Source organism: Engraulis encrasicolus, chromosome 12 (assembly GCF_034702125.1).
Source record: "Engraulis encrasicolus isolate BLACKSEA-1 chromosome 12, IST_EnEncr_1.0, whole genome shotgun sequence".
NCBI classification, from domain to species: domain Eukaryota; kingdom Metazoa; phylum Chordata; class Actinopteri; order Clupeiformes; family Engraulidae; genus Engraulis; species Engraulis encrasicolus.
This window is the reverse complement of record NC_085868.1, coordinates 40920579-40936994: the sequence shown is the minus strand read 5'-3', so window position 1 is coordinate 40936994 and position 16416 is coordinate 40920579. Positions and strand designations below refer to the sequence as shown.

General features: G+C 45.9%; 1 protein-coding gene across 2 annotated transcripts in view; it reads right to left on the bottom strand.

Moving 5' to 3' along the window:
- Positions 1-16416, bottom strand: part of LOC134459790 (nipped-B-like protein) — a 94767-nt gene that overhangs the window by 26849 nt on the left and 51502 nt on the right. For both annotated transcript variants that reach the window (XM_063212210.1, XM_063212211.1), the window contains exons 7-20: positions 15013-15161; positions 14426-14510; positions 13473-14111; positions 10914-12386; positions 9065-9241; positions 8160-8339; positions 7699-7770; positions 7510-7599; positions 7007-7107; positions 6194-6280; positions 5168-5399; positions 4501-4652; positions 3324-3404; positions 2526-2626 (exon numbers count right to left, since the gene is read on the bottom strand). In XM_063212210.1, coding sequence (XP_063068280.1) covers positions 2526-2626; positions 3324-3404; positions 4501-4652; positions 5168-5399; positions 6194-6280; positions 7007-7107; positions 7510-7599; positions 7699-7770; positions 8160-8339; positions 9065-9241; positions 10914-12386; positions 13473-14111; positions 14426-14510; positions 15013-15161 — 3619 coding nt within the window. The remainder of the gene's footprint in view (positions 1-2525; positions 2627-3323; positions 3405-4500; positions 4653-5167; positions 5400-6193; positions 6281-7006; positions 7108-7509; positions 7600-7698; positions 7771-8159; positions 8340-9064; positions 9242-10913; positions 12387-13472; positions 14112-14425; positions 14511-15012; positions 15162-16416) is intronic.

The window sequence follows — 16416 nt, the reverse complement described above, 5'->3', positions numbered from 1 at the left end:
CAGATCTGTCTTCATCAGAATTGAAGTTTTTTTTTTCCACATGCAACAAGGTTTCCCCACAAATCTTGCCATAGCTGTGTATGTAAATATTGCTAAATTGACAGTTTTTTTTCTCTCTTTTTTCATCTTTGTTCGTTAAATACTGTAATATATAATGTGTAAGTGTCATTATAATGTTGTAATATTACATATAGTAACATGGAAAGTAAGTAAAATAACTTGCATTTATAATAGGAGGTCTATTTAACACTATTTTTTCACAGAAAATACTTGAACATGCTGATGAATGACTACAAAACGCATGTGTCTGGAGGCAAATTTCATATTACCTTTCATATAGGGACAACATAAATGATGTAGGATTGAGCTAGAATCCATGCTGAATCAAATACAGATGTGTCTTCATCAGAATTTAAGGTTTTTTCCACATACAACAAGGTTTCCCCACAAATCTTGCCATAGCTGTGTATGTAAATATTGCTAAATTGACAGTTTTTTTTTCTCTTTGTTTCATCTTTGTTCCTTAAATAGTGTAATGTATAATGCATAAGTGTCATAATGTTGTAATATGACACAAGGTAACATGGAAAGTAAGTAAATTAACTTACATTTATAATAGGGGGTCTATTTAACACTATTTTTTACAGAAAATACTTGAAAATGCTGATGAATGACTACAGAACGCATTGTGTCTGGAGGCAAATTTCATATTACCTTTCATATAGGGACAACATAAATGATGTAGGATTGAGCTAGAATCCATGCTGAATCAAATACAGATGTGTCTTCATCAGAATTTAAGGTTTTTTCCACATGCAACAAGGTTTCCCCACAAATCTTGCCATAGCTGTAAATATAGCTAAATTGACAGGTTTTTTTCCTCTTTGTTTCATCTTTGTTCCTTAAATAGTGTAATGTATAATGCATAAGTGTCATATGTTGTAATATGACACAAGGTAACATGGAAAGTAAGTAAATTAACTTACATTTATAATAGGGGGTCTATTTAACACAATTTTTTTTACAGAAAATACTTGAAAATGCTGATGAATGACTACAGAACGCATGTGTCTGGAGGCAAATTTCACATTACCTTTTATACAGGGACAACATAAATGATGTAAGATTGAGCTAGAGTACATGCTGAATCAAACTGAGCTTTTTGTTCACCAGCATTGGCTGTCTTCTTGCATGCAATAAGAATTTCCCACATATTTTTCTATGACCGCCTATATAAACAATGCTATTTTTATATATATGTTTTGTTGTTGGTTAATTACAGTGATATATGGTGTTAAAGTGTTATATTGTGTTGTTATATAGCATAAAACACCATAAAAATGAATAAAACAGCTTAATTTGAACTTGAAATACAGTATAGGCCTATATAACTTTTCACTCCTTTGATGCGCAGTGTCCACATATGTGGACAGTAAAATAACTTCCACATCAAAAGAGATTTTTGAAAAATTCCAAAAGATTCTTCATATTAGCTCCATTATGAGTGAGAAAATCAATATATAAAAAATCTTGCACATTTTTTTCATGGTGTCTGCATGAAAGGGTTAAAGTTAGGCCTGGCTAAGGCTAAGAAAGTTGTAATGAGGTGAAACACCCATGAGCAGTAAATTAAATTTACTGAAATTGGTTGTGAAATTGGCCAGAAATTGGTCATGGCTTTCACTCAAGGCAAGAACAAAACAGCAGGCCATATTAGTCAAACAGCCATGCAAACGCTAATGTTTCCCAAAATTGCTTCAGTAGTTTGGAAGTAGAGTGGTTTCTCAGAGAACTACACTACAGAACTGCAGTACAGAGACGATGCACTCCCCAAAATTCCTCTGACGACAATCCTGGTGCCAAACTGCAAGCCGGAATAAGATAATTTTAGAAACATTTTATTTTGAGGCCAAGAAGACTATTTAGTGTTGCGTTAATTGCAGAAGGTCGTGCTATCCACACTGAGACCCATGAGAGCAAGTGTCAAAAACTCAGTAGTAAAAACCCCGTCAAAGTTCCCTTCCAACACAGACGACTTCACTGAGTAGCTTCTCTGCCTGTCTTGAGCACTCATTGGGATCAGCTGATTCAGAGCTGAATGGATCAAATTTGTGGTATTTGTAGTTCACTTTCTGATGCTGGTATTGACACCCATACATGGGAGTACCGATGAGGAGGATGGGAGCTTCAGATAAAAATGCATACCTTTCATGTGCTACATCCGTGATTCTCAAACTTTTTTGAACAAACGCCCCCTTGACCTCATCATAACCCTCCCTAAGCCCCCTTGACCTCATCATAAGCAAGCCAAAGAGCCCTTAGTATAGAAAAATAATGGACCAATAATGGTAACTAAGCCCTGCCCCCACTCAGTTGTATCCTTCTCAGTGCCCCCATAGGGCTCCCCAATGTTTCCTTTGAGGCTGTAGTGCCCCCGTTGAGAAACACAATGGTACATAAACGTGTTTCAGCATTCTTCCTTCCTCAGTGTAAAATATGTGAACTTAATGATGGGGGTAGAGTACCTGAAGTTCCTGAGGCTCCTCTTGCTGGTGGGCAGCCTGGCCAGAGACGTCAGGATCTCCTCCAGGATCAGCTGCCGATGCTTCTCATACCGAGAGAAAACCTGCAACACACACAACACTGGGTTAGGTATGTGTGTGTGTGTGTGTGTGTGTGTGTGTGTGTGTGTGTGTGTGTGTGTGTGTGTGTGTGTGTGTGTGTGTGTGTGTGTGTGTGTGTGTGTGTGTGTGTGTGTGTGTGCGTGTGGGCGTGTGTGTACAAATGGCCCTGCTATTGTGGAAGAAGACTTTGCAGTCATGTGCTGAAGACAGCTATGTGTGTCTCTATGTCCAAAGTGTTTTGTAGAGGCATGCCATCTAGTATCATGTCCTGCTTTGAATGACAATTTAAAGAGTAGTGTGCTGCGAGCAGTGTGAGTCCATGTTAAAATGCGTTTTATAATGGTATGTCTCTACGTTGAAGGATACTGAAAGTTATGTGGCAAAGAGTTGTGTGCACGTGTCAATGCATGGCATGTGCACCACCTCCTGTTGTGCATGAGGAGTAGTTTGTGCTGTGTGTCTACGGTCAGTGTGTTCTGCAGAGGTGTACAATGTGTTCTGGATGAGGATTTTAAGAGGTCGTGTGGCGAGGAGATGTGCATGTGTGTCCATGTCCAAAGTGTTTTGCAGAGGCGTGCATCAGGCATGAAACGGCCAAGGGGTGTGTGTGCGTGCGTGCGTGCGTGCGTGCGTGCGTGCGCGCATCTATGTCCAGTGTGTTTTTGCAGAGACGCACAAGTGTCACGCTGCATGACTCACCGCCGTCACAAGCTTGATGGCGAACAGCTGCAGCTCGCTCACGTTCTCCACGAAGAACGGCGTGATGCCCATGGAGGAGACCTGCAGGAGGACGGCAGACAGACAGACGAGAGCAGAGATTAGTCAGGTGATGATGGAGGAGTAGAAGAGCAGCCACGCAGAGGAGTTGATGACCCCTTCATCATTTCACTACAAGTAAGTATGTATGCGACAAATAAAAGCGCTTGAACTTGGAACTCAAGTTACTCCGTAGGTGGACAAAAGCAGGTGTCGTTCAGTGTGTGAAAGAGAGTAAAGCGGCGTACACACACATTACTAGCTTCTCGCTTGCTCGTCTACTCGACACTCTTTCATGGAACGTTCGCTGAAAAGTTCCCGCAGCTTTAACTGTCAATGAACAGGCGAGAAGTACCGAACTCTGAATTCTAATTGGTTACTCGCTTACTCGCCTCGCTCGAAGTTAAAATATTTTCAACTCGGGATCCGCCCACATCGCATCGCTTGTACAGTACTCGCCTACTCGTCTCGCTGGAACACATAGACATTCTATTGACTTCATTCGCTGAGCGAGTAACTAGTAGCGACGTGTGTGTACGGCCCTTAACAGACAAATACAGGGGGTCAACCAGTGTGGTGGATGGGGGTAGAGAGCGGTGGTGGCTCACAGTGGGTAGAGGAGCCTGTCCGGCAACCAGAAGGTTGTAGGTTCGAGCCCCGCTCTGCCTGATCCTAGCAATGGTAAATGGACTGAAAGAATCTCTTAGTAGCTTTCCCCCCAAAAAAAATGGTGAATGGGAATTCATCATCACAGACAGTATGGATGCTCCCAGTCAGTGTTTGGAAGTGAGGATACACATGGCATGTGTATCCTTGCTACCAAACACTGACTGGGCGCATCCAGGGGACACCTAAAGCTACACCCACACACAACTCGTGCAAAAGTTAGAATAATTTTAACTCAGGCATGCTACTACATCCTAGCGCTTAGTTGTAAGGGAACTGAACGTCGTGAAAAACGCTGTCCAGTTCCAAGTCGTCGTCGACTCGGCACAACTTGACGTTTTTGGCCGAGATGACCTGGGTGAAAGAAAATCTTGTTTATGTGTGGAGGGAGTGGTAAGTCACACGGGGAACACCAGGTGCCGGGTCACCCCAGAGTCAAAGCACGTCATCTCACCTGCAGGATGGTGGTGTCCGTCAGCAGCTGGATCTCCAGGAGCTCCGAGATCTTGCTGACGATGTCACAGACTTTATGGTAGAGCAGCACGATGACCCTCTGCTTGTGCGTGGAGCACTTTGCACGCTTGGCTTTGGAGCTCATCAGTCCGCCTAACGAACGGACACAACAGGGTTAGTTCATGTAGAGTTGTGGAAGTCATATTACATTTTATTGAAGGTCAGCTTGTTATCCAATCATGCAATCCACAAACAGCGATTCCACGAATTGTGGAACAATGTTGACATCTCGTACTTCTCCTGTGATATACAAGGTACGACATTCCTTATTACATTACATTACACTACACTTAGCTGACGCTTTCATTTTATTCAAAGCGACTTAGTTACTATTTGTCAGGGTATTGGTTACAGTCCCTGGAGCAATGTGGGGTTAGGTGCCTCGCTCAAGGGCACCTCAGCCATGGATGTAGATGTGGGGAGAGGTCAGGGGGGATTTGAACCTGCAACCCCTAGATTGAAAGACCAACTCTCTAACCACTAGGCCACGGCTGCCCCTTATTAATAATAATCACATCAAACTGGTCGTGGTGCCTAAAATTGCAGATTCAGACTCGATTGTTGACATGCTTCAGATGGTAGCTCTGAGATGAGGAGGTTTGACTCACCTCCGTGGGGGTCGACGCGGTAGACGGGGTCGTACTGCGGGTACAGCGTGTTGACCAGGTGGAACTTGGTGTACTGCAGCACGCGCTCGATGACGTCCTCGATGTAGACGGCCTTGGGCATGTGCGTGGAGGTCATGATGTTGAGGGCCGTCAGGCAGGCGTCCGCCGACTTGGTCACGCGCTCCATGATGAGGTCGCGCCACAACCGCTCCTCGTCCTCCGCATCGTTGTCCTGAGACCGCGGGACAGAGATTGATTGATTGATTGTTTACATTTATTGCCATTTCAGCAGCTATGGCTATATCATGGCCAATACAGATAGAAAAAAAAACATTACATCACATTTAAAAAAAGAAATACAACTGTATAAATTAAGAAATTAAATACGCTTCTTAACATCAATACATTCTAGAAAATTCAAAAACTTTTATGGTTGGACCTTATTAAAAATATCAAAAACGGTATCTTTCTTGAAAAACTGCTCGCGGGACAGAGAGAGAGGGATGAGAGATGATTGGTTAGAATTGTGGAAGAGAGATGGCAGGGAGAAGAGATGATTGGTTAAGTAATGAGGAAGAGGTTTCCCAGGGAGGAGAGATTTTCGGTTAGTCTTGTGGAAGAGGGTTAAGCACTCCACACACCAGTTCCGACAAAGTGGAAAGCACTGCTCTGCCAACATTAACTTGCACTGCTTGCAAATTGCATCGGTGTTGCTACATTCACTGCTTTAAGTGTTCCACCAAAAATCATCTAGTCATCTACGTAAATAAGGAGCATCCCCGAAGAGTCATATTTGTGGAAAAAGTTACAGAGCTTATGCAATATACAGGTCTGGTAGAGAGAAGAGAGGAGACGATTTTGGAGGAGAAGAGAAGAGAAGAGAAGAGAAGAGAAGAGAAGAGAAGAGAAGAGAAGAGAAGAGAAGAGAAGAGAAGAGAAGAGAAGAGAAGAGAAGAGAAGAGAAGAGAAGAGGAGAGAAGAGAAGAGAAGAGAAGAGTAAAGAGAAGAGAAGAGAAGGTAACTCACATGATTCATTAACGTTGACAGCTTGGATCCATCCTGAATGTTCTTCTCCAAAATGTTCAGCACCTTCACAAGTTTGTCAGACGGAAGCTGTACATGACCAACAGAAGAGTCAGACCAAATCAGTTGAGTACCGCAAAATGTGAAGTCATATCATGCTTCTATAGAGAACACTTTAAGAACACCAATAGAAGCTGAGCTGAGCGAAGTACTAGACAAGCCCTGCTAGAGAGCGTTGATGGACAAATATACAGGAAAACATACAGCCTGGCAGCCATCAACTTTTCTCTTTACATTACTGTACATTACAATTAACATCACACTGATTTCCAGTTCAGTTAGTTTCGATACAGGGACAGTGGTCCTCGTGCAACGGGTTGCGAGATGCGTTGTTACAGGGCACAGCCATGGACGATGAAGGAGGAGAGCACTGGGTCTTCAGTTGTCCACCACAATCTCCCTATTGATATGGGATGCAACCCCCCTTGACCCTTCGATCCCTAAGGACAATAAATACCCTGAACATTTCTGCCCTACAAAGGCAAAGTGCAGTAACTACGCCAACATTGAAACTGAGAAAAAGGCCTTCAAAGCCTTGATATTAGGTTGGATATTGTAGTTACTGCCAATTTTGACATAGTAATATCTAAAAACGGACACATTTGGACCATCAATCTTTGTCAAAAGATAAAAGTTGTATCTAAAGTTGTAATGAAGACAATTTTTCAGTCTAAACTGAATATTTTTAAAAATGTAGTTACTGCGCATTGTGTTGGTAGGACAGATTTAAGGTCAGCGATAATCTCCACATCTTACCCTGCAAGTGACGCCCATGGCTTTGATCTTGGCCGATTCGCTGCCCAGCTCGCTGAGTTGGTGCTTGCCAAGCAGAAGTTCCTGGGGGATCTCATCATCATCTGCAGACAGAGGGGACATCATTGAATGGGATTAGATTGAACTTAATCATCAGTCATCAGACTAAATGCATAAATACATAATAACAAAATGCAGAGCAAGGTAACAAACTGCATTTGGCTTTAGTGTGTTATGTTGGGCCATTGATCCTAATGACATTCACAACCTTAAACTGTACTTTGTTGACAGTTGTGTTTTGTGTGTGCATGCTGTGTGTTCAATGTGTTTCAGTTAAGATGGCAGCTTTGGTGTCTAATGAAGCACATGTTAGATCCTCATGTGTTATTACATAGTGAAACGAGAAGTACACTTTCGCTTTGACCATCACTTCAAGTCCAAGCAGTTCCAGAAGACGACACTGCATGCGAGAGACCACAAGCTGTAATGTATAAGTCAGTTTATACCTAATGCTGTGAAATCCACATCCTCCAGGTTGTCCAGAATATTGTCCACACAGGCGGAGAACTTCTTAAACGTTGAGGAGTCCATCATTTCTGTCAAAGACAAAAAAAGAGAGGCCCCAATAAGTAACAGAAAAAAGAAGACGAAATATTGCTTTACAAAATAAAGAGAGTGTGGTTGTTTGTGTTTACCTTCTGGGGTGAGCTTCGGTTCGTAGGCCTTTCTCTTCTTCTGTTTCTCTTTCTTTTTCAACTTTCTGGCAACTGAAAAAGAAATACAAACTCATTTAGCCCCACTTCGTTTAATGGTCCCTTTTAACCCTGAAAGGAATGCCAATAACAGTTTGTTATCCTTACTCACTGCTTATAACATCTTTATTCATTCAAAATCCTGCAGTGTGCCTGAAGCTGCGCGGAGTTACTGATTGATACGATACGATACAGACTTTATTGTCAGTTTACACTGAAATTCTTTTTGCATCCCTGAGCAACACTCACTTCAGACAGGACATACACATAACATCACATCACAAGACTATTGCACGGCTAACAAAAACACAGGCCTATATACAGACATACATGCATACATTACATACAACCCACATAACTTGAAGATCCTACCATCATGGAGTGATAGTGCGATTGCTACTCACTGTCGCTCATGCTGGGTGGCGGCGACTCCTCGTCCGATTCCTCTGGACTGCGCTCCCGATGCCGGCTGCTGCCGAACCCGCTGCCGCTACGCCGGTGCTCCCCAGAACCCCTCCGATCGCGGTCGTCGCCCTCCCACGCCTTGTCCCCGCCCTTGTCGCGCCTGTTCCGTTTCCGTGAGGCTGCAAGAGACGTATGGTACATATAAGGGTCAACGGTCAACACTGGTCAAAAACATTTTCTAAGCTGCTGTTCAGTATGTTCAGCTGCAATTGTATAAACAGTGTTATGCAGATACAATTTGTCACTGAAAGACGGGAGGGACAAAACTGAGCGAGACAGATGAGAGTAATGGTAGGATTTTTCAAAATCCATACTATATTCTGAGGACCACAACTCTAATTGGAATTCTCCCCCTTCAAACGTTTCTCCAGTGAAATGGCACATCTTTGGAGGCTTAAGCACCTAACAAACACATGAACCCGAGGTGATGAAAGATGAGATAGAGGGAGATAACGTTTCATACAAAAAGGAGAGAGGTCGAAGATGGATGTGTAGGAAAAATAACATTATACGTAGCTTTTATTAACAATTACTAAGATACTGGCTGTTCTTTACAATCACTGTAACAATGTAGGGTGAGGTGTGTTGCCCCATCTATGAATGGAGATGTGGGGAGAGGTCATGCTGGATTTGAGCTCTAACTACTAAAGTAATTTATACAGAGGGCAACTTTTTGAACAATGTTGACAGGCAACAACATGATTGGCTTGATTCCAGTCCGGGATTGTTTCCTGATCATCCCCTGTCTCTCCCTCCCTTTGCTTTCCTGTTGCCTATAAAAAATGTCCAATCTCATTAAGGCAAGAAAGCCAGGAGAGGGGGGGAAAAAAGTAAAGATCCTTACGCTCGAAGGACTCGGTGGCGTCATCGTCAGAGCTGGCCTCGGCGTACTTGGGCTTCTCGTTGACGGTGCTGCGCCGCCTCTTGTTCATCTTGACACGCTCACACAGCGGCATCGTGGACTCGATCTCCGCCATCAGGTGAGGGGGCAGCTCCCGAAGGACGCTCTGATCATACGCCCCTGATCACAGAGAATAGGAGAGAGGCAGGACATTATACCTTATCATACCGGGACATACTGTACATCATTACACATTGAGCCCGTTTATATGGCCGCAATAATCAGGTTATTGGAATAAACAGGTTATTGGAGTAAACGGTTTATTGCTGTTAATATGCAGTCCATCGGTTGCATGTGCTCCACTAAAGTGTGTGACACGAAGCTAGAATTTAAGGCTTGTGATTGGCTACTTATCCTTCTAGAATGCCAATAACCTGATCATAACCCGATTATGATGGTTACATGACACAAGAAATCAGTTTATTAGCCAAAAACCTACCTGTGCGAATCGGATTTCTCATAAACCGATAACGGCAATAAACCGGTTATGAAAACTGTCAAGTCAGTTTACATGAGCGCTCGAATAAACAGGTAACTCGAAAAACCTGATCATAAACGGTTTATTGATGTGCATATAAACAGGCTCACTGAGGCAGCATTTCAATATATTGTGGTCATACAGCCCTGATCACAGAGCAAAGAGGCACAGGACAATGAAACCCCATTACAAATTGAGACAGCATTTCAATAAACTGTGGTCATACGTTGCTGATTGTGAGAAGAGGTGGGTCAATCATTCTTCAGGGTAGGGCGTAAAAAAACTCAAATTATTGTCAAATAGTCTTTTTTGTGAAGAATGCAAAGGTACCATTAAACCCCCCCCAACTCTTTAGCCAAAAACTTCAACAACCTCAAACACTCAAACAATGCCAAATACAGAGATTTGTTACCACTATTAATGTCAACACTATTAATGTCAACATTATATGTTGAGCAGGAACTTCCCCAAAGACGGGCTGAAAATAAAGTAAAACACCTCCTTGACCCAAGATGATGAACTCCACCTCTCGTGGAACAGCGGTGAAGCCATCAGCACTCAGGGGTAGTGAGTGAGAATTCAAACACTGCCATCACCACTGCCATTAACGCTGACTTCTACCACAGTGAAAAACCTCTCAAAGGTCTTCGCAAATCGGCCAGCCCTTCAATGATATGTTGCTTTATTCACCCTCTTTGGGAAACACCTTAACCTCAAGACTGTGAACAAGACTCGCATCTATGAGCTACTTGGAACAGCTGCCAACAGGTGACCGAAGCAATTTCACACAATTACACAGTAAAAGCATTCAAGTCCATTTCCATGGCTGTTTTTGAAGCACTTTCCACTTTCAACGTGACAGCTCAGTTAAGGGCAGACTTTCAGCAGGTCGAGAAGGTTAATTTCAGTTTAGTGGCCCTGTGGTGCCCTAACGTGTTATGGCTCCAACTTTTCCCCTCCTTAGCTAAATGGGCCTTTCAAAGGGCCTGGGATTGGTAATGTTTAAAAAAAAAACAAAAAAAAAACACCTTTTGAGTGCCTCACTCAAACCCAGAAAAAAAAACAGCAAGAGAAAAACACTGGTACAAAACTACATACAATTTCCCTTTCAGTCGTCACATTCAGCAGGCATCAATAGCAGAAGTCCTGACCAAACCAATCCACCAAGAGTAATAACATCTGCATTCAGTTGCACTGAAACATCATGACCAGTCAAATCTCATCGGAATGTTGATGCCAAACCTTCCCAAAGACCAATACAAACAAAGCAGCATAAACCAGCATACAGAAGGAAAAAAATGCTGTATCTATTACCTTTGGATGACTTCCCGAAGGAGTGGCGGCTCTTGCTCTTGCGAATGATCTTCTGCACCTCGTCGATGGAGAGCTTCTTGAGCACCACCACGGGCTTGGGGCCCTTCTTCAGGCCATCCCGGTCAACTATAAAGCCGGGGCCGATGCCGGGCGGCGCCTGGGAGCCTTCGGGCCCGATGCGCTCCAACTTGACCCGGGGCTCGCACCAGCCCTCGGCCGGCTTCAGGTCGGCGCCAACCACGTTGCCGTCCTTGTCGCGCTTCAGCTTGGGAATGACAAAGTTCTTCAGGGCGCCCGACGACTTGCCGCCCAGCAGGTACGAGGGGAACTCGGGCCCGCTGGGTTTGACGTCCTGTTGCTGCTGCTGCTGTTGTTGTTGTTGTTGTCTGCTGTTGGAGTCCTGCCGGTTTCTGCTTGAGTCGTTGCCGCCTCCTCGGTCGCTGCGTCGTTCGGAGTCTCTCCCGCCAGGCCGCTCTGGCCGAGGCCGGCTGCCGTCTCGCTCTTGTTTAATTCGAGGACTGTCGGCACGATCCCGATCTCGTCGCTGCTGCTGCTGCTGCTGCTGTGGCTGTTCTGGTGACCGCCGGTCTCGTTCCCGGTCTTTGTCTTTTTCCCGGTCTTTATCTTTATCCCGCTCCCGACCCTCGCCGTCTTGTCGTGACCGCCTGTCCTTCTCCCGGTCCGACCGCTCCCGCTCCCGACGTTCGTGCCGGTCTGAGGACTTGGGCGTCTCGGGCCGGCGGAGGCGAGAGGAGTCTCCGTCGCGCTGCTCTCTCTCGCGCTCTCCGCGCTCCTTGTCCCCTCCTCCTCCTCCTCCTCCTCGGTCCCGGTGCCGCTCTTCCCGTTCTCTGTGTCCGCCGTCGCGCGCCTGGTCGGACCTCCGTGACGACGGCGTTTCGGGCCGGTTCTTACCCTCCTTGCCCTCGTGCCTGATCTTTGACCCGTCCGACCGCCTCTCGGAGCTGGGCCTGGCCTCCCTGTCCCCCCTCTCCCGGTCCCGTTCCCTCTCGTGCCGGCCGTCCTGCTTGTTGTGCCTGGTGGGCATCTCCGCGTGCCCGTCGGGCCCCGGCTTCTGCGGCGTGTCGGCCCGCTGCTTGATCACCTCGGGCCGGCTGTCCGCCGTGCGCTGCACCACCTCCCCGTCCGTCTTGGAGCGCATGCGCAGCACCCCCGCCGGCTCGGCGCCTTCCTCGGGCCAGCGCTGGGCCTCCAGGGCGGGCAGCGGCGTGGCCACGGGTTCCAGTTGGCCCTCCCCGCGGCCCGCCTGCTGCAGGTCGATGCTGACCATGAGCGCCAGCCGGTTGGCGCCGTTGCTGGCCGCGCTGGCTTCCTGAGGGGCCAGCTTGTGGCCCGCGCTGCCCCCGCCGCCGCCCAGACCCGGGGGGGCCCCGCCGCCGCCCGTGGCCCCCGCCGTGCCCCCGGCCCCGGGCTCCTGCGGGTAGGAGTCCTGCTTCCGCTTCTTCAGTGGCTTATCTGGAGGAGGAGGAGGAGAGGAGAGGAGAGGAGAGGAGAGGAGAGGAGAGGAGAGGAGGAGAGGAGAGGAGAGGAGAGGAGAGGAGAGGAGAGGAGAGGAGAGGAGGTCCATTAAGATCAGTGCATCAAATAGGGTCTGAAGGTTAATTGTGGTTGCCATTCAGGATGCCTTCTTTGTCACATGCACAGAGGCACTCAAACTCAAACAAGTGGTACATGATGAAAATGCAGGGGTAGTAGTAGCAGCAGTAGAAGAAGTATGTTTTTCAAGCAGTGGATGATGATTAGTAAGGCAGGATTCCCTTTTTGTAAATGTAAGGTAATCAGAAAAAATATATTAGAGTTAGGGATGTAAATAAAATCGAAATGTATCGATGTATCGGAAGTATCGGCCAGCGATTTATTCGAATCGCATCGCACCGCATCGTGGGGCATTCTTAAGAATCGAAAATAATCGAATAGCTGGCCCCTGTGCAATGCCCTAGCTCCATAACACAATAGTAGTGGAAAAGTAATTGGAAAAAATCGAATCAAACCGAATCGCATCGTATCGTGGGGAATTCTTAAGTATCGAAAAAAAATCGAATATCTGATTTAAGAAATCGATACTGTATCGTATCGTCATGAAGGCTGTGATTTACACCCCTAATTAAAATCCCCAACATTATGCTGTACATTTATTGATTTATTGTTTATTTATTGTTTTTGGTCTTGGACCTTCAGAAATAACTACCTGATCAAGTTCAAGTCAAGCTAAAGTTCATAACAGCCATATCAACAGTATAAAAATACAGGTGCTAGGAATGTACTTTGGGGTGTGATAAGGGTCTGAGACCAAAATGTTATGAATAAAGTTGAAGTAAAATGATCAGTGTGCAGAAGTTTTATTTATTTATTTTTTCCTGATTAGTGGTCATCTCCAACGCACACCTACCAGCTGAGAAGTGCAAATTGATGTGATGTTAAGTGAAGTGCATGGTAATAAAATAAGCTTGGTAGGTGAATGGCCGTACCAATGCTGAGGAGTGCAAACTGATGTGAAATGTATATTTATAAAATAAGCATTGTAAGTGAATGGTGCCGTACCTTTGTCCTGGACCTCTTTGGAGCAGCGTTCCCGCTCGATGGCCGACTCCCGCTCAATCCTCTCGATCTCGGCCAGCGCGTCCATCTCCGTGTCGTCAAACTGCCCCCCACCGACCCCCACGCCTCCCCCTCCCCAGCCCATCTTGCCCCCCGACACCACCCCCGTGTTCTGGAGCACGGGCACCTGCTGGTACCCCGACTGCTCCCCACCGCTGAGTACGTGTCCTCCTGGGCCTAGTCTGTCCTGGACGCCGCCCCGAAGCTGCTGCTGCCCCTGCTGCTGGAGGCTGTTGTAGGGCAGGTCTCCCTCCGCGTCCGACCCTTGCTCGGGCAGCATGCCGGGATTGGAGGAGGGCGCTTCGCTCTCGGAGGACTTGACGCGCGACAGCTTGAGCGTGAGCTTGGTGGAGTCTTTGGAGGGTGGGCTGACGATGTCGTACATGGCGGGCGCCGTCGCGTTCTTGCCGTCCACAGCTCCCGCGGCGCCGGTGCCGGCCTCGTCGATCTTGCCGGACTTGCTGCGCGACGACTTCTTGTTGCGCGTGTCCGGCGAGTCCAGCAGCATGTCGGCGGCGGCACCATCGCGCGGGGACGTGTACGGGGGAGGGGACTGCAGGATGAGGGGTGGCCGCGAACCCGCTGGATGAAAAAGATAAGGGACAGAGAGACACAGAATAGGCTCATCAAGCACATGGTCATTGGAGAAACGCATACACAAGAGTTACAACCAACTGGATTGTTGCTCATCACCCACAAACAATCCTTCGATGACATCATCATCCTTTCAATAACAACAACAACAACAAACAACAACAACAAGAGTTCCTGGTGCACATTAAGCTGTCTGAAATCTGTATTGATTGAGTGCAATGTGTCAGAGTGCACCTGTCCAAGCACCATCTTTGACGGCCTGTAAACAAGGTTACTTAGCCAGTCACGATAGAGACACGTACCTTTAGGGGTGCCCTCGCTACCCGCAGGAGAGCAGCCAGGCGATCTGAGAGGGAATGAGGCGTTTCTCATGGAGGGGTCGCTTTCCTGAGAAAAAAAGAAACAAGTTCTTAGACACAGTGGTGGCATCATCGGTTGAGTGGAAATGCGGTCTCATGCGTGGTGTGACATGCTACACATGGTAATAAACCAGGAGTGAACAAATTTGGTTGGGAGAACCGATTTCGTTAGTAATTTCACATCTTCGGATATGTTAACCCCTGCCATAAAATGTGCACTTAAAATAAGATTGCACTCGCTAAGCCCCCCACATTTGGGCTTGCATGCCCGAGTCCGAGTCCAGCCGGGGTAATTTCCTGATCCCACCCCATCTCTCTGTCCCACTCGCTTCCTGTCACCATCTCAGACTGTCCTATCAAATAAAGACATAAAAAAGCCCCTAAAAATATATAAAAATAAATAAATAAATAAATAAAATAAAAATAAGATTGCACTAATTAGCCGATAGATGGGGGCGCGGGGCAGTGTAGCACCGGTAAGACATGAAGACTATGTTCACTCCTGTTGCCAGGTGTAGCCGAGTGCTTACCCCGCTGCTGCCCATGGGTCTGTGCACCATGCCCATGTAGTCCTCGCTGCTGGAGTTGTGATTGGCTGAGTTGCTGGCCATCTGACCCGACAGCTTGCCGTCATGAACATTCCTCATGCCGCCGGGAACCATGGGACTGGCCACCGACACTGCGGACACACACACAGAAACCGTTTGATTTTTAAGACTTTACGTAAGTCATTATCAATGCATGTACTTTATCAATCAATTAGAATTATCTTTGCCAATATCACGACTCTATGTTCAAATGTCATATAGAATGTCATCTCTTCATCTTCTGACAAGCAGAAACACCTACGTCTTTAATATAAGTCATTATTAATGAATCTGCATGTACATTATCCCTCATCTTTATCATTCTAGAATCTACTGCATCATTTAAACTCGTCTCCTCCATTTCATATTTTTGTTGGGGTGAGGGGGGGTAGGTAGTCTACAAACACAAACACACAAAGAAATGAAGTAACCATAGAACTCAAAAAGCTGGATATACTGTGCAAAGGCCATGCCCCTGCTCCTGCAGCTGGTGTAATAGTTGTGTAATAAGCGGTCACATTTAAAGATACTTGTTTGTTTGTTTGTTTGCATTTATGGCCAAATATGCAACTGTGGCTATTTCATGGCCAGTACAGGTAATAGAATTTGCCTCATATTAAAAATCTACAATACATTTAAAGATACCTTTTCAGCTTTACAGCAACAGGAAGTAAATCTGACGGTCCGCGAGAAGATTAATGAGAGAGGGCAAAAAGAGTGCAAAAGCGTAACGGTTTTGTGTTGGCATTTCCTCCCCTCCTGTCCCCCCCAAACCACTGTTTTGTTTTAGTCGTGAGATATTGCTACGCTTAAAATATTCATTGAAAGGAAATCATGTGGGAATTTTTGCCGAGGGAAAAAAAAGGAAATCATTATTTGTTAGTAGCGGTGAACAACCCATAGGCATCTGAAATGTGACCCCAAGCACAGAGTGCTGCTCGGTAAGATGGAAAAAAGAAGAAAAAAACACTAAAATGTTGGGAATGGCTAATCTATATCATTGTAGTGGATTATATACATTTTTAAAAGCTATTGTTAATCACAATGCCACGTCTTAAAGTAACCAAGCTGGAAAAGAATATAATGGATTAGCAAAAAAAAAAAAACCTCCATAGTACCAAAGACCATAAAATGAAGGTGAAACCCACTAAGGGCTTCCGCACACCGGCTCCGACAAAGTGCTGACCGCTGCACAGCTAAAATTCGATTCCATTGTTTTCAATAGAACCACGCACACTGGCGCCAATGTCCGCGGACATTCGCCGATGTCGGATAGCAATTAGAGACAAGTTCTATTTTGTCGGCGCCGCCCATTGACTATCAATGCAATGTTCGTGTGAAATTGGG